Source organism: Talpa occidentalis, unplaced genomic scaffold, assembly GCF_014898055.3.
Source record: "Talpa occidentalis isolate TD23 unplaced genomic scaffold, MPIMG_talOcc4v2.1 talOcc4.10, whole genome shotgun sequence".
Lineage (NCBI taxonomy): Eukaryota > Metazoa > Chordata > Mammalia > Eulipotyphla > Talpidae > Talpa > Talpa occidentalis.
This window is the reverse complement of record NW_023600993.1, coordinates 38,715,244-38,737,003: the sequence shown is the minus strand read 5'-3', so window position 1 is coordinate 38,737,003 and position 21,760 is coordinate 38,715,244. Positions and strand designations below refer to the sequence as shown.

At 43.8% G+C, this 21,760-nt stretch overlaps 1 protein-coding gene across 1 annotated transcript in view; it reads right to left on the bottom strand.

The window, feature by feature from the left end:
- The window catches only part of CACNA2D3 (calcium voltage-gated channel auxiliary subunit alpha2delta 3), an 807,400-nt gene that overhangs the window by 84,005 nt on the left and 701,635 nt on the right, over window positions 1-21,760 (bottom strand). The window contains 1 exon segment of the mRNA XM_054694676.1: window positions 713-774. Coding sequence (XP_054550651.1) covers window positions 713-774 — 62 coding nt within the window.

Genomic DNA, 21,760 nt, shown 5'->3' with positions numbered 1-21,760 from the left:
CTTTGAGTAACAAGAAATATAAGTATAGCTATTCAATTTTAAATGAATTAATCCACAGGGACTTTTTAAAGACTCCTTTCCGTGTTCTTGGAATAGAGTTTCCTAAAGTATCTTCATGTAAGAAATGATAAACCATTCCAACATTTAGAATTGGGCAGGTAGAAGTAACTTAGTGTCCATTTCTGCTGAATTACTAAACAAATCCCACGGAGATAATTTAGCATGGGGAGCATAAGGCTAGGAAGGAATGTTTCCAGATCCTCCAGGGTTGAGAAGTACAGCAAAGCCCTCTGGCCAAAGATGGCAGATGCAAGCTTAGTGAAATCTAGTTGCGCAAAGGCCTTCAAAAGTATAAACAAAGAGATTCTCAAATAAATAATCAGGCATCACAAGATGAGAACAAAATCACTATGGAAATTTCATAGAAATCCCCAATATGTAAAAGAAAAACTTCTTCTTTGGAAAGTCATTATCTTGATCTCACAATTCAAATCATTTGCAGAAGCAAATTCTCTGCTTTGCCCAGCACATGGTGTGGAAGATGCTGACAGACTTTGATTTTACAGTGAAACAAAAGGTGATGAGAGCAGCCAGCAACCCACTTCACAGACACTCATCAGAAAACTGGAACTTTTAGGCTCCAGGTACCCAAATGTGAACACCTGTATAATAACAGTGTCGCTAATGCTTCAATATGCTGATTATAGCTTACCTGTCTGCTGGCAGTCCAGAACTTCCTTTGGAAAAATTCAAGTTTCATCTGAATGCCTACAGCTGGGACAAATTATAAATAAAACAAGGTATTAGAGATCCCTTTCCGTAATTATTTAAGATTATCATTGAAAAGTATCTATCATGGTAAGAAGCTGATGCAAGCATATCACATAAGAACACTTAAAAAAAACAAATTTATAGAGAAGCAGACAACTAAGACATTCACCTTTCAGGTGAGGGATTCTCAAGGTTATCTGTACTCAGAGAACTTAACCAAGAACACACTGAGCACAAGCACAGGTGGCTCTTAGAAGACATGTTCCTTGTGTGTTTCTGAAATTCATACACTTGAGATCACCCTCCTTCCAACACAAGCTGAAAATAGGAATGGAAGAAAAAAGAAGACTTGGAAGACGACTGATCTTCAGAGTTCCTGTTTCTGTTATTACTGTATGAAATTTTACATCAAAAAGCATCCTGTGCATATGTTTTTGCGGTATGAAAGTTAAAAAATGCTTGTTGTGAAGCTGGTATTGGAGATGAGTAACTTGCTGTGAGGTGACTTAGCTTAACTGCTCCCCCAGTGTCCACATCTCAGTGCTCTCTGCTCCCTACTTACTCTTGTGGAATGATACAAGTCTATGTTTGAATGTGAAAAGCTCCTTAAGTCCAAGGTGAATGATAGTTTTAGTGGAGGAAAATACAGCCACGGGAGAGGCTGAGAGACTGACTTGAAACTCTGTGAAGTGGGATTTGGTGGAACTTCAGAACTATGACATGAAAAGAACATAGTGTGCCCTCCATGAAGCCAAAGCAACAACTTTTAGAACCATTTCAGGAAGTGTTCGAGTGAGAGCACAAAGCTTATCAGATGGTGAGAAAATTGTAGAAGAATCAGAAGGACTCTATACAGGAAACACTGGACTCACCTCTTCACCCCCACCAGCCCCCCATCCCCCAGTATACTTCCACAAACTTCAGTATATACACAACTTCCCCTCTTTGGGCCATATTTGCAGACCACCAGTATTACTATTTATCTTTCTACAGTTTTTCTTTTACTTACGTACCTACAGTACTGTCAACCTAAGTGATAATACCCATCAACAGAAATACACACTGCAAAAAGAAAAAAAAAATCATTCATTGTTCTTAAAATCTCTCATGTCACCATGTCTGACTCTCACTTGGGTAATCACTCCTGTGTCAGGAACTTGGAGATTCACAAAGATCTCGGGCTGTGACTTTCATAACTCTCAAATGCATCTCTATCTCCTAAACAAAGGATTGAAGCAAGCCCTGAGAGAAAAGACTAGCTGAGGGGGCGGGTATCTGAAGACACATCCTCTGTCTTTTGACTGGAAATGTCAGACTCCAGGACAGGAGAGAGCTAAGATGCTGCAGTGTGCAGAGCAGGAAGTCTCTGCAGTGTGCTATTTCAGCACTCTGGGTTCATTCATCTGTGCCCAAGGTATCTCTGCCCCCCTGGGCTATGAGCTCCTCCAGGGCAGGAACCTGTTCTAGCTCCACACTGGATTCTTGCCTGGGTCCAGAAAGGTGCTGAGACCATAGGTGATCCATCTGTAAAAGCTTCCCTTTTAGAAAATTCTTTCAGGTGACGTTATAGTCAGCAGTTACAGGAAAAGATAAAGGAGTAACATCAATATGAATTCTAATCACACCCAAATAAAGGATTCTTCGATGGCAGTTTTCAACACATCAGAACCACCTGGGGAACTTCAAGAAAATATACTCAGGTCTGGGTGCCCTCCCCTACACGCCAAAGCACTCAGCTCAGAATTCCCTGGAGTGGGGACTAGGGCAGAGGTGTGTTTAAAAAGTGCCCATGTGACTGAAGTCTGCAAGGCAGGGTGAGCACAACTAATCTACCGCCTGTAGCACACTGGCCATGGAGGACCCACTGTGACTGGATCAGCCTAGAACCCCAACTGCCATTCCTAACCCCAGAGAAAACTTGAGAAACTACCTGAAGGAAGCTGATTTTGGAGGCTGAGGGCTGTATACACAGTTTTAAATAGATCTTGTCTTCCTAAATATCCAATGGGTCATATCCCTGTTGGGGGTGAGCCAACTCCAGGGAGCTGTGGACCAGGGTACAGACTGTGTCATGCTCAGATGCACAGAAGGTAGAGGCGACAGCCTGCCCTGTGCCTGAGAAGGGGTTTGGAACAAGTATCTCTGGTTCTACAAAAGACAGGCAGGGGGCCTCCCCTGGTGGCGCAGTGATTGAGCGCTGTGTTGCGAGGCTGCCCACAGCCTCTGCAGTGCCAGTTCGATCCCCGGCCACCGGCGAGGGTCCCACAAAAAAATAAATAAATAAATAAATAAAATAAAAAAAAGACAGGCAGGGGTGGCAGAAAACTGACTACAGAGCAGAGAGCCTTACAGTTGTTGTGACACCCTGTCACAATATTAGAGAGGATGGTGGAAACGTGAATTTATCTCTTATCCTCTTCTCTCCCTCAGCTGCTCCCTTCCTGGTGGCTCTCTGGCCAGCCTCCTCAGGATGGCTGTCAGAGAGAAAGACTTCAAGACAACCCAGGATAAAATCAGAGGGTTCTCTGAATGAATCACCCCACGGTGACCTTTCGTGGTATTTCTAATTCTGACAGACATGGCTGCCTGGTCCCCGAACCTTCTACTGAGCTCCTTCATCAGAGACCCAAGTCTTTTCTGAGCATCCCTCCCATTCTCAGAGGGAGCCCCCCATCGTCACTCCCAAATGAAGCTAGCTGTTCCCTCCTGGGTGTTTATCCATCTCACATATTTGCAGCCTGCTATCATCTGCCCCTCTCAGTCTGTACCCCAGCTCCTCAGAGTGCTTTAATCTTTCCCCATGAGTCAGTCCCTCCATCCCATTAATCACGCAGGCCGCTTCTCTCTGATCTCCCTCCAGCAGGCTGCATCCTTTCCCTGGTCCTGATGCCCTAAAGTAGACACTGCTTCCCTCGCTCCTTGCGCACTTCCCTGTCTGGGCCATGAGGGCCATACCAAAGGGCTCCCAGACGGTCCCGACTGCAGTGTGTCTGCTCAGTTCTCACCTGGCTGTATTTTTGCTGGCCACCCTCAGGCCCCCTTCTGCAGCTCTGGCCCCTGGCTGCCATAACACATCTGGGTGCCGGCATTTTTACCTACATGTCAATGTACAAATCTGTAACTAAGAGACTCGCAAGTCCACTGGTGGGTCAACTTCATGACCATTTGTTCAGTGACCCTCTCTAGGCAGGGTACAGAGGGGAATGGGAGCACATGCCCCCTCAGCATCCAGCTGGGGAGTAGCATGTAGTAAAAATGACAACAAGGGCTCAAACAGAGAACAGAGGTTGCATCAGATTTGGCCTAGAGTCTTGTGTAAGGTAAGGCAAGTAGAATGGACTCACAGGTGAAGTAAGAATAGAGGGGAAATGACAATCCACATCCAAAGAAGAGATCCAAACTACACAGGTGAAAGAGAGAACCTTTTAAAGAACCATGTGTCTTCTGAGGCTTAAAAAAAAATGGAGTGAAGGACTTTGATGTGCAGGCTGAGGGCAAAGAGCAGAAGGTCTTGAGTGTTGGGTTAATGCACCCCAAGAGTATCTTGTATATCAGGGGTTGGAGCAAGGGCCAAATTCAGCATCTTTACAAAGAAACTTTTATTGGAACACAGCCACTCTCATTTGTTCACATACTGTCTATGGCACATGGGAGAGCTGAGTAGTTGCAACAGAGATCAAATGGCCATGAAGTCTAACATACTTACTGATTTGGCCCTTTTGTAGTAAACGTTTGCTGACACTTATTTTAGGGTCTAAACAGCTATTTAAGATCTGTAAGCAGAGAAATGCAGGGTTATATCTATATTATAGAAAGCCTACTATGGAAGCCTTGCAGAGGAGGCACTAGAAAAATAGCCTGGACAGTGGAAGATGAGAATGAGATGCATTAGGTAGCCTTGGTTATTTGGTGCATTCAGCTAATCAACTTTTAAATATGAAAATTATCTTTTAAATATGAACATTTATAGACACACAAACACAATAAAAATGCCTTCCCATGAAAAAAATAATAAAAAACTATGAGCATCCTATGAGTAGCTCTATGCAGAAAAACAAATATGAGCTTCCACAAATGGAAACTCAGCTTTCTTTTGCTTGATACCTTTGTTTTTGCTCCACATAGTTCCCCCCCCTTTTCAAGTTCTGTCAGAAAAAAAAAATCATTATTATTTTAGTAAGTTTCACTCTCTTTCCCCATCCCCATATACCCCAACTGGAACCTGAGATATTGGCCACGCCCATCTATTTTGTTCTTTCAACAACATTTCAAGCCATAACAGTATATTCTGACTCAAGTCAATCTTGCTAATTTAATAAGAAAAACAAGGACAGAGAATGCTTTAGTGAAATCTAAGTCCCAAAGAGAATGCAGAAAATAAAAATACCATTACTGGGGGTTAAAATTTTTTAGACAGTCCAGAAAATCATCAACTTCTCCTGGAGTTCTCGGCTCTCCTCTCTTCCATCTAATGAGAAGCGCACCAAGCTCCCTCCCAGGTACCTTCATCACAAGGCTGGAGATGGTGTCCCTTCTCCATAACAGAATCAGAGGCATATTCTCACCTCCCAGGAGCAGTATCCCAGAAAAGAAAATATATCCCTTGGTCTCCTTCCCAACAAACCAATATTGGCATAGGCTCCTAGGACAGTGACCCCAAGGGACCAGGGTGGTCTTGGGAAACCAGCAGATGAGCAAAATTAAGAGTACTGCTATCCTGAGAGCCCCAGAGACTTTTTGCACAAAATATTTAACCATTTGGAACACTGACATTTCTTTTGGTTTCACTTGTTCAGGTCACTGTTCTTATAAGTCACCTCAATACTCCAAGAAGGCCTGAGGGCAGATGTCCAACTCTGTCACACAGATCACAGACCTTGTTTGAAGAGTCTTCCTTCCAGACCTCCCCTTACCCTAACTCTCTAACTTCCTTCTTTTCTACCTTTCTTCCATGTTTATCAGAAACCAATTATGTGTTAGGTGGTGGAGGTACTAAGATAAAGACAGGAGGAACATAGCAGCCAGGGATGGAGACTGAGGCTGGCAATCAAACCTCTGAAGAGAGGGTCCCACTTTAGCACCCACCAGAACTGACGGAGACACGGAGACGAGCACAGGGCATTGTCTAAGCACCAGACATACAGACCATTTGATTCATAGAATCTTTTTTTTTTTTTTTTTTTTTTTTTTTATAAATTTTATTGTTATATTCCCCATACAATTGCCGCCCCCCATTCTGACCCCAATCCCTCCCCTCCCGCCCCCGCCCCCCTAAAAGTGTCTCTGGTTCATAGTTTTTTGTTGATTTTGATTTTCACTTTCTTATAGTTTTTCATTTTCCTGGTCCATTATTTAAGTTTTCTAGATTCCTGCTATGAGTGAGACCATCCGGTATTTTTCTTTTTCTTTTTGGCTTATTTCGCTGAGCATGATCCCTTCCAGCGCCATCCATGTTGCAGCAAATTGCATGTGTTTATCTTTTTTGAATGCTGAGTAATATTCCATGGTATATATGTACCACATCTTCTTGATCCAGTCATCTATTTTTGGGCATTTGGGTTGTTTCCAAAGCTTAGCTATTGTAAACAGTGCTGCTATAAACATAGGGGTGCAGGTGTTCTTTGGAATTGATGTTTCTGTGTCCTTTGGGTAAATACCTAGGAGTGGAATTGCTGGGTCATATGGAAGCTCTATGTTTAGTAGGTTTAAAGATCAGTGCATTCGAATACAGGGACAGGCAGCTGACCTCACATGCTCTTGTCCTGTGCTGTCCAAATTGGCCACTAGCTACATGAAGCTATTTAAAATTGAAATGAAATAAAATCAGTAATTCAGTTCTTTAGCTGTACTTGTCACATATCAAGTGCTCAGTAGTCACACGGGGCTAGTGGCTACTGTACTAGACCTTACAGACTTAGAACACTTCCATCGTTCTATTGGATAGCGATCAGTGATCACAGAGGAGTTACCAGGAGAATGGACTCTAAGCACTGCCTCAGGATCAAAGGGAAAGTTCTCCATAGACCTGTCCATGTTACCCATTCCCTGGAGGTAGAAAAAATGAGGATGATTTAGGTACAGAGGATTTAGATCTGATAAGACTTCTGGTGTGAGAAGATCTGGATTTGCAAGGGGAAGTTGGTAATTAGTTTAAGAGAAACCTAAAGAAATCAATGCAATATGCTCAATGTGGCTACCACCCCCAAGATTTATTTATTTTGCTTTATAAAATTTGAGAATACAAATTACATTTCCAGTGCTATTATATTCAAATGCATTCAAGATGAAATCATGCATGCATCTCATATCAGGTTAATAGACATGCATTCAAGTGTAATCCAAGACTCGCCAAAGAACAATGTTACATGTAAAATTAGAAATAAAATAACTTTTTCATATTGTATTCATTTAGAAATAATTTTCTGTGGGCTTGGCCTCAGCTTGCAACATACCCCTAGGAGCACAAATCCGGTTTGTAAAAGAGTGCTCACCATGCCTGGCACGCAAGCTCACACAAACACCCCTACTTCCATGTGCCCAGTCCTCCAGACGTGCAGTACACCCACATACACACAGAGGGCTCGTCCAGAGACAGACACAGTCTCGCCACCATCAATGGATTACAGCCAGAGAAATTTTTACCAGAAGAACTGGTTGTAAAGCCTGTTTCTATCTGCTGCTGGGTGCCCCGGGGAATGTCACTTCACCTCTCTGTCTCTATAATCACAGTGGCTCCTAGCTCCTGCACAGGACTAGGACATAAGTGATGTACAATAAAATTATGTGTATTAGAACATTCTAAAGGCTAGTGTTGCCAGCATTCATGTTATAATTTGCTTCTGGAGTTTGCTCTTTTATTCTTGTATTTCACCACCAAGGACAGCTTTTATGTCTATATTGTGACTGAGCAGAGAATTCATGCACAATAATCCTTACTGTCCATGGCTCACTTTAGGGTGTAGTATTGGTGGGTAAACACTGTAGAATTTTACTATACCAAAGAAGGAAAAAGAAGATTGTGTGAGCACAAGCAAAATGAAGCGGAAAATGAAAGTTACTGATTCTCTTTCAGCTGGATGATTCTCAGAATGGATTTTTTTTTCCCTTCAGGGTTAATAAAAGGTATGCTCTACCATTCAAACCTTGTCACTCCCCCTCATGGAATTATGATCACTTATGTACACTCAGGTCAGCAGACAGAATCCAGGAGGGTTAGTGTCTCTGATGCTGACACTGTCAGCTCTGTGTGCTCATCAGCCAGGCTACCTGGCTGCAAAGCTTCCCAATTTCCTGGCCGCTGCTGCAGCCGCAGACAGTCCTTCCTTACAGTCAACAGGCTGAGAACCAGACCCCAGCACTGCCCTGAGCTGGTTTGGCCACAGACCAGTGTTTTCTTCTGATAGATTCCAACTCATGGGTAGGAATATGTAGACAACTGTATCTTCATTAGATAAAACTGTAATAGATTAATAATAAAATACCTGCCAAAGATCTCTCACAAATTTCCTTATGTGGGAGTAGAACAGGTTTCTTGAAACCCCAGTTCTACAATAAGTGCTGGTCATATGCTATCTCATCAAGGACACCAGTTCCTTCCTTGTCATGCTTCTTAAGCAGGGTTGTGATTACTGTGACATGGCTGGGCTAAAACCCCTGCCCTGTCCTCAGCCCCCCTTGGCAGAACCCCTGCATTTTCCTTCCTTTGTGCACAAAGGCAGTGATTGCAAATTCTGATAGTAACAAGGCCTGGCACATTTGGATTCCAACTTGCCTTAATTAACGGTCAACTGTGATAGCTGTTAGCCAAGTCACATTTGTTTAAATGTTTTCTTCTGTTTGTTTTCAAAATAGCTAATTGCAAGTAGAACTAACAATGACTCTGATTGTCACTTTTTTGGAATATTTCATGATTAACCAGGGGTTTGGAAGGGGCCACTGTTCTGGAGTGTTGACGAAAAGAACTCTAACCTTCCTTACCTCAAATGCAAGCCCATTCCAGAGGTCCACTAATGTCCAGAATAAGTGACTTACCACATGAATAACAATTTAAAACTGTAATGTGAATTATGACATAACTCATCTGTTAAATATTTCATGTGAAGATTTTAATGAATTGCATGATGGAATGTTGGACAAAACAGACAAACTGAAATCCTGGGACTAATTTGGGCAAAACTGAGAACAGAGTATCCTTGAGAAGATGAGGGGGAAGGAAAGGCAGCTGTACTCACATCCCCCCGGGTGTCAGACTGCAAGTCCAAAGGCTTTCTTAAAAGATTATCAGGGAGGGAGAACGATCAGCAAAAACCTTTGAAAAATACTTAGATCAAAGCAATATTCGTTGAATATAGTCTTGCTAAAGCCTGAACATTAATCTCCAGGGTATGGTATTATTTCAGAAATTAGGGGGAAAAAAACATTCTCACAACAGCAGACACACCTCATACTTTAGCCTACGCCAAGAGAAGAAACACAATGATAAAAGGGGAGGAGGTATTTAAAATATAACCCCCTAACTGATTGCATATTTCACTTCTGAAGTATTCCCTGTGGTATTGGGAGGGTGGGGGCAATCCTTCTTATACATACTTTTAAATAACAAAGAGCTACATGATATATATCTGTGGTGAGAGGGAGGGAGGGGAAACAGGAATCACATTATCACTCGATTGACAATGTGATAGCAGAAGATTTTCTTTGAAGATTCATAGTTGTGGAGGTCTATTTTAATCTGGAACCATGCCCACCCCGTCTGTGACTGGCTTCTGAGAATGTGTGTAGGAAGGTCTGACCCTTTTGCCTACACGTTTTTGTGGTAATTACTCTTTTTTTGATCCTGTCAGAGCTTCTCGGGAGCAGTCACCTTTGGTCAAGTATAACAAATGACAATTATGAATGTTTCCTCCATTTGGGTTCTAATTGCTTGACAGAATCAATGGTGAAAAGAATTAGCAGTGTTGTGGAATGGAATAATAATTTTCTTTTGGCCCCTGAGGTAATCTGGAAGCATTTTTCCAGACTTAACGTGGAGAAACCTATATTCCCTCGGTTTTCGAAGGCCACTGGAGCTGGCATTGAACAGTTTGTCATTTCATTTGATGTTCACAAAACTCATCAAATAATATCTTTTCAATAGTTTTCAAGCCAATACATTTTGTGTGTGTGTGTGTGTGTCAATTCCCATCCTTTCAACCTTTCAGTATAAAACATTTAAGCTTTGGGTTTCATTGTATTTTGATCAGTGATCAGGGGTATAAAGTCAATATCCATTAAGAAAGTTATAAGCTTCCAAATTATAGCTCCCTGGTTAATCATTTCTTATAAGGTCACTACTTAATAAGTTACCAAAGAGATTATAATAAAATCAGGGGTCAGATTTCCAAACATTTCAAAGCCTATAACAGAATTGCCATGTATATTTGCCAAACACCTCTGAGCTGGATGTTTGTGAGTACATTTAATGCAGAGTATTAAATATACCCATGTGGGTACAGAGAAGGAAAGGAACTTGTCCAAGAACACTCAGCTCATTCAAGAGAGCTTGAGTCCATCCCAGAGCTCCTAGACTCAGATCCGCCAGAAGATCGAGATCTGCCGTGAGCTGAAGACTCCCTGTGGCTGGTACAAAGGGAGCAACTCAGTTCAGCTCAGCTGGAGCCTCATGGGAATATGGTCTCAACACTGTGAGTTATTCTGATGCTTCAGGAGAAGCTGAAGATCTAGTTTTGTTCTATAGACAGACAATTCATTGAAAAATTCATAGCACTACAACAGAGCTGGCAGATAAAATAGTTCTGGTTTGCTGAATCTGGCAACCCCACACGAAGGTCACACCACTCATCCAGGCAGTGACCTGTTGCATGCATTAGCCCTGAGAACACTGAGACAGCGTGTATCCTGCAGCTGAATAGCAGGATGGGAAATGTCCAGCAACATGATTTTCATGACTTTACTATTTGTTGCAGAAAATACTTGCCAGAAAGATAAGACTGTAAAGAAGTAAAAATACTTTATAACGTACTTGACATCCTCAAACCAATTTACCTAAACAACAGACCGATAAGGACATGCATGTCTCAACGAAGGAAACTGCTCACTTATATCAAACAACAATTGACTCAAGAGGTTCAGCAATCTTAAAGTAGCCCCCTTCTAATCGGATATGCACACTGAAAGATCCCCCCAGCCTCCATAACCGGAGTGGGTTCTTCCTAACGCCCCCTTTCTAGAAGCCACAAAGACTGTCAGAGTATGTTCCCCTCCCTGCAGTCACTAGGGAATAAAGCTCACTTTGCTTAATTTACAGGCTATATGGTCTTGTCAGCAGTATAACTGCTTTACTTTTCTTCAAAGTACTTTCCAGTATTTGGCATTACATTATATAATGTACTACCTATGGTGTTTCATTCTGACCTGCTAGAAGCATTAATACTTTATGAGCAACTACCACAACACTGTGAACAATCAATAGTACCTCCAGACACACTTCACAGCAGACTAAGGATCAGAGAAGTTAAGTTACAGTTCTGAGATCTCCCTGTAGACAGTGAACATCACCCTTATTTTCACCTTATAGGGTGACAGCAAAGAGGTTTCCATGACTGTGAATCTTGACATGCTCTCCATGATTTTTCTATCAGAAGAAATGTAGAAGTTTAAGAACAAGGCACACATCATTCCCCACTTAAGTCAGAATATGTGAACCAATTATCAGAACATTCAAACTAGTTCTGTCTTTTCTGGATATTGATTGATTTGGTAGGTGACTGGGCTATTTCCTTAAGGTGATGCTGAGAACCCATGGTCTCATCTGGAGGTAAAGTGAGAGAAGTATTCCCTAAAGAGGCAGGATCTGTAGGATGAGTAAGAAGAGTCCATGAGACCTAAGTGACCAAGTGAAGAGGGTGGTGGGGAGACCACTTTAGACCACATGCACATCTCAAGCTGGAAGTGAACTTGGAGAACTGGAGAACTCCAAGATGATCTGTTCTGTCAATGCAAATGGGGAAGCTAAACTTCCCTAGTGTTTAAAAGCCAGGATCTAACAAGGGGGTTTAAACAGAGCCCAGTGATAAATCTGGTCACACATACAATTGCCCTCTTAATGGCGGGTCAAGTAGACTATAGGTCTTTATCCAGATTGTCCATTTCATTTAACATGGGAGGCAAACTACACCAGGAACAGCTAAAGGTAAATCAGTGCTTATGAGTGTGCTCGTGGAGCAAGGCGGCTTGGAGAGGCAAATCCAGCATGCCACTGGGTCTGGATCCCTCTGGCCATCTAGATACTCATTCCAAAGTCAAACACCTGGGTGACAGATGTGTCCTGCTATAGTAGACCTGGCCCAAGGCAGATCCTCCCAGAACAGCTGCACTCAAGGTGATTATGAGCCGAGAGGGAGAAAGGAATGGGGAAGCATTAATGAGAGGCATTTTCAGACAGCATTTTGGAGTAATCAAGTGCTTTTTCTCTCCAACCTCATGGAATCTTAGGAGCTTGGAATATTTGGGAACCAGCTTTGGAGTGAAGGATACCAGTTTTGCCCCATAATTTAATCAGGCAGATGCTGAGGATGGAAAAGGCATCTTCTGTCATTGAGTAATTGCTCCCACACACGTGCTTGGCAACACCTGAGTCTTTAGTGTGGGTTCCTGAATGTGCTTTCAGAATGGGCTGTCCCGGGGAGGGGAGGGTGGGCTGTAGAATAGAGTAGACACTTCTGATTTGGCGGGAAAGTCGGAATCGTTCTCAAAAGGATTCACATACCAGGGCCCTCTCTGTAGACAGAGGCCTCCGTGGTAAACAGGCCTGTCTCAGTGTCCCTCAACTCAGACCTTTATTCATTCCCTAAAGATTCTTTGGTGACCAGTAAGCTTTCAATAAAAATGGAATGAATGAATGAATGAATGAATGTATAAGCAAATGTACAGTATTCCAGGCACTAGAGAGTTAATTAGTAGCTTCACCCGTGGTCTTTGAGGGTAACAGTTTAAAGCACAGTTGTTACTAACATTCTTCTACCCAGAGTTTCCTGGCACCCCCTGGCTCTTCTCCATTCCCTCAGCTGAAGCATCTATGCTTAGGCCTTAGGGAAGAGAGGGCAAAACTTGGAGAACAAAGGAGCAAATTCTGGATTTTTGAGTCTCAAAAACTGAGGCTTCAGGGACTCTCAGGGCTAGAGGGAAGATTTTGGAACTGCCTGGGCCAGTTCCTCTTCTCTCCACCCTGTCTCCAATACCTTGAAAACTGCAAGGAGAGATGATCTGATTGGAGAAGGGAGGAACTATCAGGGCACCCAAGGTACTGGTGGCCCCCTACACCAGGATGTCACTACAGGTATTTGCCTTCCTGCTCTCACCTGGGTCCAAACCCAACATCAGGCGGGGATCCCAGCACAGAGGGAGCAGAGAGAGCAGAGGGAGAGCTCCACAACACACCCTTCTCTCTCAGGTAAGCAGGATGACCTGGAAAGCAGCAAGACACAAGTGCTCACCCTTTTCCAGTCCTGCTACTCCTGGGAACCCGAAGACCTTGCAGAAACCAGACCTGCTATGCTAGCAGGTCTCACAATTGTTTCATTGCCATCTGTGTCAGTTTCCTTATACTTCTGCCCAGGTGGAAAATGTCAAACAAACTTGGGTCTCTCTGTCTGTCTGCTACACAGCAGTGTGCCTTCCAAGTCAATCTCCTCAGCTGCATATCAGAACAGGAGCTGTGCACACCTTAAGTAAGGCCATGACACTAACCTGAGCTAATGCATGTCATGAGCCTAGCACAGTGCCAGGCATGTAAGGAAAGTTCAGTGAATGTCACCTGACACACACAGCAATAGGTAGGTAACTTAAATACGTGTATTACATAAACAACACATATCTTGTTTTATTTTCCTGAGCTCACTCTCCATACAGCTTTTCTTGGATTGATGCACTGCTTAGGAGCTAAGGGTCTTCTATCAGAGGTCCCAAATTCATGTCTTTTGCCTGCCTGGATGCCTTATAAATTCCAATGTCCCTTCAAGTCACTGCGAAGTGCTTCTTCTTTTTCTGTTTGCTCAAAGGCAAGAAAGCTGTACCTGGTGCAATGGCAACTACTCAGAACATTTGCAACCCCACTGAGAGTTTGTAAAATTCAAAGATTTGATAACAAGATTTGAGGATTTACTATCCTCACAGTTAGATATTGTCATCATCACCTCTATTTTACAGTGGAGGACACAGATTTCTAAGTGACCAAGGGAGAGGACTCATGATATGTTTCTAATTTGGAAACTGGGAGGACTCTGGGGGAACTAGGATTTGAACCCTGATTTTTCTGATTTCAAAGTAGAAGTAGAAAAAAAAAATCTAAAGGGGATGAATCAAAACGAATCACCTAAAATTACTTAAAATGAATATTTAATGAACCTATCACTATAGAAAAGACTAACATCTTCTGCCTAATATGACATTGGGAAGATCTACATATTTTCTCAAATATTTTCCTTTATGTTTTATTTTTTCCTCTTTCCAACTTCTGTGAACTGATCAGTTCCCTGGAGGCCAAAAAGACCTAAGATGCTCAGGGCACCTTGCAAAGCTTCAAGGCCCTCCTGCTTGCTGCCTCTCTCTGAAGGAAGAAAATAGGAGGGAGGCTCCTGGGAAACAAAACAGGCCCAAAAGAAACCTGTGCCCATGGGGCCACTGCAGGATACAGTGATCACATCCTTGGTGACATTAAGAAGAGCTGGCCCACAGCACGCAGCTGCAGGAGCTGGTCCCAATAACAGAGAACACAGGGCAGGCTACGGGCTGGAACTCGACTTACATTATCCCACTGACCATTCCCCAGTCTTATTAAGGGAGAGGATGGTCTCTCCATTTGAAACCTAAGATGCAGGCAGTTAAGTGACTTAGCCAGGGCCACACAGTTGCTAGGACTCAGTGGGGCTGGGTTTGGAGCCCACAACTCAGAAGCCTGCTTCCCTTTGCCTGTGGTTCTCAGCAGGCCTGCACCACCCCCTAGGGGGCTGTTGTGGAAGTTTGTAGTTTGACTGTTGCAGAAATGGGAAGACCTACGATGAATTCAGGGGGCAGCCTCCCCACAAAGGAAAATTCCCCTACCTTCACTGCTTCAATTGCTCTGCCTGGTATCTGCCTGGATCTATAGCTTAGAACTGAATTCTGATTTACATCTAATTTCAGAGTATGTCTTGCATATGGACTTTTCTAGAAATGTAATGACAGTCCTGTGAAAGAGAGCGATGAGTGTGCTTTGCCTGCAGTTTGAAGATTTCACAGACTCCCATCACCAAGGAGGCATGGTCTGTGGTCAGGACACCCATGCAGCAACTGTTGCCTTGCATTTATGTGGATTCCTTTGCACGTAAGTGAAGTGCCAGCTCCTGGCTACTCTGTCTCCTGTTGTGGTTGTGCCCAAACATGTACATACTAAAATATCTATTATTCTACTATAAACTGTTCTTCTTTTATTTCCTGATATTATAGTTGGAACAATCTATAGAATGGGGGTAGGGGAAGCATGCAGGGAAATAGGTTGTATTTTCTATATATTTCATTTGGAGGACAACATAAAAAGTGGGCCTTGGAGGGCTAGGACTGACCTGGGCTGACCTGATTTCAGTCTCCCCTCCACAACTGAATCTTGTGATTATTCCCCCTTTTCTCCCCACGCACCCCCCATTTTGTCCATGGTTCCCTTCCCCTCCCCTCGCCTTGCCTTGAAAGCACAGATTTGGCCGGGCCAAACCTCACATGTCGCCGTTGCTTCCTCTGTGCTTCCCTTCCCGTTTATTTTGGCTTCAATCAAGGTGCAAGATATTGGTATCTGAGGCTCAGCTCAGCTGATGGATTTCCCATCTCAGAAGCGAGCAGCAGAGGAACAGCTCTTTTGTGCTTAGAGAGCCAAGGCCCTCGATAAGGCGGCACTTCTCCTTGGGCCTGCTCTACCCGAATCCGAGTCTGGAGCTGGGCAAGTCCCTCTGCTGTCCCTGCATTGCCTTCTATCACCCGGCATCATCTCTGCGTCCCAGGCATGCTGGGGAAGGCCACGGAGCACTGCATGCTGCTTTTTCTTAGACAAAGCGTCTTAATTATAATTATTGTCAGCACTTACGGTACTGCCTTGGGAGATGAAATGGGAAGGAGAGAACGCTCTGCAATTTCACAGTATATAGCCGTTCCCTCGAATGAGGAGTGGGGTTGCAGGGAGTAAAAGAGCAAGAAACAGTGCCCCCGGTAGATTAAAAGGGGCCTTTGTAGTGGCTGCATCTGTACATTAAAATAAATCTCTCCCAGCACTAAAATAACATCTACATTCATTTGGACCAGTGCCACATTCAGCATTTAAGAAATTTGACAAAACATTGCTTGAGCATGTTGAAGTTTGCCAGTTCACAACAAAACAAGAAAGCTACCTTGGCCCCGTGGAAATAGTTCTCCCGGTTCCCTACTTTCACTTATGACTCCCATTTTTCCGGCTGCACTTAAAAGAAAAAGACTGCCCTTTTTTCAGGTGCCAACCACTCAACGTGGCCCTGAAATGGGCAGCAAATTGCCGCTGGAGGTGGTAAACTTCAAGAAGAATCTTTTTCTTTTCCCCTAAAGGAAACTACTAGAGACTATGCATGCCTGATAAAGCCTTTAATAGCTAAAGAAGCATTATTTGGGGTGGCCCTCAGGTAGACTAGACATGAATAATACCTCATAAAAATAATTACTTCGATCCAGAGTACAGTACACCAGATGGGTTTGGCGAGGGCCCTGTTTCGAGGAGAACCACAGGCGAAAAACAATCTGCCATCTAGGATCCAGCAGGCTGTATCTGTCTGCGGCAGAGGCCACAGTCATTTCTGCAGAGTGTGTCCCTGCAAAACTAGTTCTGAATTTTGCTGTGACCTTGATCAACAATGTTCGGAGATATTTCAAGCTGCCTTTTGCTGCCGTGCGATACAATTAGGCCTGAAATAAAAATGCAATCTATTTGTTGAAATTGTGGCTGATGGGCCTGGTTGCCAGTGCTGTCTCTGACTGCCACGAAGATGGCAGATTTGCACACATTTTGAGTGGGGATGGGGAGGTGGACCATTGAATTGAACCTACTTATTACATGAATGAGTTACTGGAGGTCCAAGGGAGTAAGCCGCTTGTTCGAGATGATTCAGAGACAGCCTAGACTGAATCTAACTCCAGCTGGGCTGGAATAACAGACAGTGGTTGCTTTTGCCAGCTGGGCATGCATGCCCCCTTCTATTGGGTAGCAAATCCCCACTCCCCTTACCCACACCCATACCATTTCTTTTAGGGAACTCTCCTGCCTCCAATTTCAGTCCATGTGGTTTGTGTAGGTTCAGTCCCCCACCCTGTGGGCAGAGGAATGCATCTACCCCTCCTCTGCCATAGTGATGGGCGCCGACCTAAGCTTTGCCAATGAGAACCAGCCCTAGGACTTTGAACTGAAACTTCCAGGAAAGAGGAGGCTTCTTTCCATTGAGTCTGCCAAGCTGGTCAGATGAATGCTGGCACTGCACGAAGAGGGTCTGCTTGAGAATAGGGGGGACACAAAGATAAGTAAAATAAGAACCTGAGAACTCTGGAGGCTCCAATTGAGCCCTGGCCCCAACTGCACCTGAAGCTAGATATAATTTTGGGCTTTCTAGTTACCATAAAATGAATTTCTACCAATCCCAACCAATCAAATAATTAATTTACTAATTCTGCTTAAGTCCTTTTGAGTTTTGTTTTCCATACTTGCAGTGGACAGCATCATGACAAATGCAAGTGTAGTCTAGGCTGGGGACTCCCTTTATAGGAGATGGACAATTTCTCTTCACATACACACCTGCACATTGACAGGCAAATACAAACGCTGATGACAGCACTGGCATGGAGGGCAAGTCTGGCTCATGCATGCAGCCCTTCCTGACTTCATGTCAAATATCACCAGTGGATCTTAGTTCTCCTTCCCAAGGAGCCTCCTCACCTATCTAGTCTGCTTCCTGGACAACCATAGCCATTGTTCACAGGTGCCAAGTCAGTATAACCACAATGGTGCTCATGGTAGAAGTTTGGCAGGAAACATGTTAGCTTTTGCCAGCCCAGGTGGACACCCGTAGGTCCTGTAAGTGCTCTCAGTAACCACTGTGGAGAATGAACAGGGCAATACCAATGAAGGGCATGGCTGCCCCTTTCAGCAGTAATCTTCCCATTGATAATTATCAAGGACCTTGCAAGTTTTACTGTGGCAGTTATGAGTTGAGAGAGCGAGAGGTAGACTCAGCTTGATGGGCTCTCAGGCCACCGGAGGTGTGGCTCACACTACACCTAAGCTTTCCCAGTAGAAGTTTTCCTATCTCAACCTCTCCATAAGACAACCAGAGGAAAGTGCAGGTGGGTGAGAATGGGATATCACTCTTTCTATGGGGTTCCAGAAGGGATTAACGATGACCATTCTGCCTCCCAGAGTCTGTGATTTACTGCCCTCTCCCAAGAATAAAGATCCACAAAGTCCCCTTGAAACTATCTCACTAGCTCACTTTTTTTCTCTCGCTCTCATCAACAAAACCTTGAAATCCCCCTTAAATCGTTGCTGCTTAAGCAGGCAACAGCAAAGAGCTACCGATTCCCTGCCTAAGGCTCTCCAGGTAACTCTAATCATCTTAAATGCACTATGGTCATGGCAGATTAATTTTTCACAATGCTTAACTATTTTATCAACAGAGTATTACAATTACAGCTAAAGATCATTCCTACTAGAGCTCTGTGCCTTAAGAGTAATCTTAATTGGGGACTAGATGGTCCCAGGGATTTTTTACAAACCGCATCTGCTTCCAAAGTTGCATTTCTTACCTTTTATGTCCTCCTTTGTTCAAGTGTTTAAGAAAGGACTGGATTCTTTACATTCAGTGAAGAAGAGAAGCGCAACATGCTTTCCCACTGTTGGGGAGAACGCTTGCTCCTTTTAGGTCTGGAACCAGGTCCCATGAAGAAGGTAGGTGGCCCTTGTCATTATCTGATATTCTGGGACAAAGCATTGGTGCAGGTGAACCTGCTGTTTTTCTTTGCTTAATGAAACTTTAAAGTTTTCTTATCCATGGAAAGGATTATTTTTTTTAAAGATTTATTTATTTATTTATATAAGCACTGGGTACAGTCAGAAGCGCTGGAGGGTAAGAGAATTCACCAGCACCAGAGCGGGGAGCAGAACAGGCAGACTGATGAAGTACACTGCTGAGGGGAGCAGAGGGTGCAGCAGGAGAGGTCTGCTCGCCATGTGGGACCCTCGCTGGCAGCCAGGGATCAAACCGGTGCTGCAGAGGCTGCAGGCAGCTTCGTAGCCCAGCGCTCAACCACTGTGCCATGGGGGAGGCACGAAAGGATTATTTATTTTTAAAGATTTATATATTTATGCATACAAGAACTGGGGTACAGGACAGAGATGCAGGGGTGAGAGGATTCACCAGAGACAGAGTAGGGTACAGAACAGGCAGACTGACTGAAATACACTGATGAGGGGAGCAGTGGGCAAGACAGGAGAGGTCTGTTTCACCATATGGGTTGCTCCCTGGCTGGCCAGGGATGGAACTTGTGCTGCAGAGGCTGTGGATTGCTTCCTAGCATGGTGCTTAACCCCTTGCGCCACCAGGGAGGCCCCCATGGAAAGTATTATTACTAAGAAGCTTCATCTTCTTTCCTATTGTCAATGGCTCAATCACACTGGCTCTGTTTTTCACTTTCTTATTCTTTCTATACCTCTCTTCATTCAACAACTACTGACTGAGTGTCTTCTGTGCCAGGGGACAGAATGAAGGACATGACTGGCACAGCCCAGGACTTCTAGGCCTTAGAATCCTTACAGTACACCGATATTTCACACCAGTGACCTCAGTGAGTGATCTGAAGGACATGTACATGAAGAGAAGGGAGTGTGGATGGGGTCACTAAGTCAACTCCTGGCAGCTGTGGGAGAAATGGCTTTAAATATGCAGCCTGCAGTTGGAGGGGAAGCATTCACAGGGAAAAGCAAGATGAAGGGAAGGAACATTTGACCTGAGACCCTGAAGTGGAAGTTTGAGAGGCTTTCAGAACTTGTGCATCAATATGTATTGCTTTTTATTTCTTTAGAGCTCCCCCTTCTATTTATGGTACCTTGGAATTAAGCAAGTGTGATAATGAGGCAGGGTAAAAATTTTTCTGCCTTCTAGAAAGAGATGGAGGAATAGGAGTGGTAAAGAAGGCCTGTGAGGAGCAGGAACTGGAGAAGGGGGTCAGGCCCCTCTTTCCTTCTGATAAAAAGGATGACCCACCACCCTGATGGTACCTTGGCCTCCCCCAGCTTTGTTGCATTGCCCATTGACTGCTCAGGACTAACCATCCATATGTGCAAGCCCTGTTGATCTCTGTCTGATTCCCCACATCTTCAGAGTGCACCAGGACACCTGTCATCTTGAGAAAAGGGGAAAGTGGCTGTAGACATCTAATGGAGTAATGAGGGGGAAGCATTTTATACTGTGCTTGAAGGGAGGGAATGACTGAGCACAAGCTTGAGATTTCACTGGGCTAGTCTAAGACTGAGTGACACTGTTAAGTAATTTGTCCCAGGCCAATGTGCTAATAGATGGAACAGGCTGCTTCCAAGACCCCGTTCTCTGCTACACCTGTAAGACACTGTCCGTGTTCCACAGATGTTCACAGACTCCTGGGAGAAAGAGAGACACATGCCTGAACTTAGTACAGAGAGAGAGGGATCAAATAAGAGATTGCATCTGGGGACAGGGACAAGTGGCCCATCTTGGCCACCTTCAAGGTCAAGCCTCTACTGAATAATGCCCAGAAAATGCCAGTATCCAGATGAAGTAAGGATGAGAAGCTGAACTGGGAGAATGAAAACTTGTATTATCTCGGATGAGATTCCCTGCTGCCCCTAGACTTCTTCTGCCCTGTTCCTGGATGCTGACAACCAGATTTACTTTCTCCTGAGCAAGTCTTAGAGTCATTAATATTTTCCCCACACCCTCATTGGGATCTCCATTGATTCCCCATTTGTGGTGAGATTTGTAATCATCATTTTAGTGCATGCCTTTTAAATAATATTTTAGGTCACACAGGCTTGTCAGAGTCTTCAACATGAAAAATAAGAAACAAACTAACAGAAAAATAAATAATTTAGAGTTAGCAACACAGACAGCAAGAAAAATAACTTTAACTGTAACTGATATTTTCAGGGAAAGCAAAGAAGGTTTTGTGTTTTTGCAATAAGAACAGCCTGCTATAAAAAAAGAACTCTTGGAAATTTAAGTTTAAAGAATCAAAATAAACAAATGAATTTAAGAAGTAGAAATAATTTGGACTAGGAGAAGATCTTTATATACCACATACTGGACAAGGGGTTAACTTCCAAAATACATGAAGAACTCAACTCAACAATAAACAAGCAAAACAACCCAATCAAAAAATGGGCAAGACAGACCTCCCTGGTGGCGCAGGGGTTAAAGTCTCAGCACTATCAAGCCAGCCACTGTGGCATGAGTTCTATATCTGGCCAGGGAGCTGACCCACATGGCACAGCAGACCTCTGATATGTATTTAACCAAAAGAATATAAAATTTCCGGGCCTCCCCTGTGGCACAGTGGGTTGAGTACCGTGCTGTGAAGCTGTCAGCAGCCTCAGCAGTGTGGGTTCGATCCCGGCCGGCTGGCGAGAATCCCACATGATGCGGCAGACCTCTCCTGTCTTGACCACTGCGCCTCTCAGCAGTGTACTTCTTCATCAGTCTGCCTGTTCTGTTCCCTGCTCTATCTCTGGTGAATCCTCTCACCCTCCTGCACCTCTGGCCTGTACCCCAGCTCTTGTATAAAAATAAATAAATCTTTTTAAAAAAAAGAATATGAAATTTCCACTATATGAAACTGCTTTGTTCATAGCAGCATTATTCACAATAACCAAGTCATGGAATTAACCTAAATGCCTAATGACAGACAACCGAATAAAGAA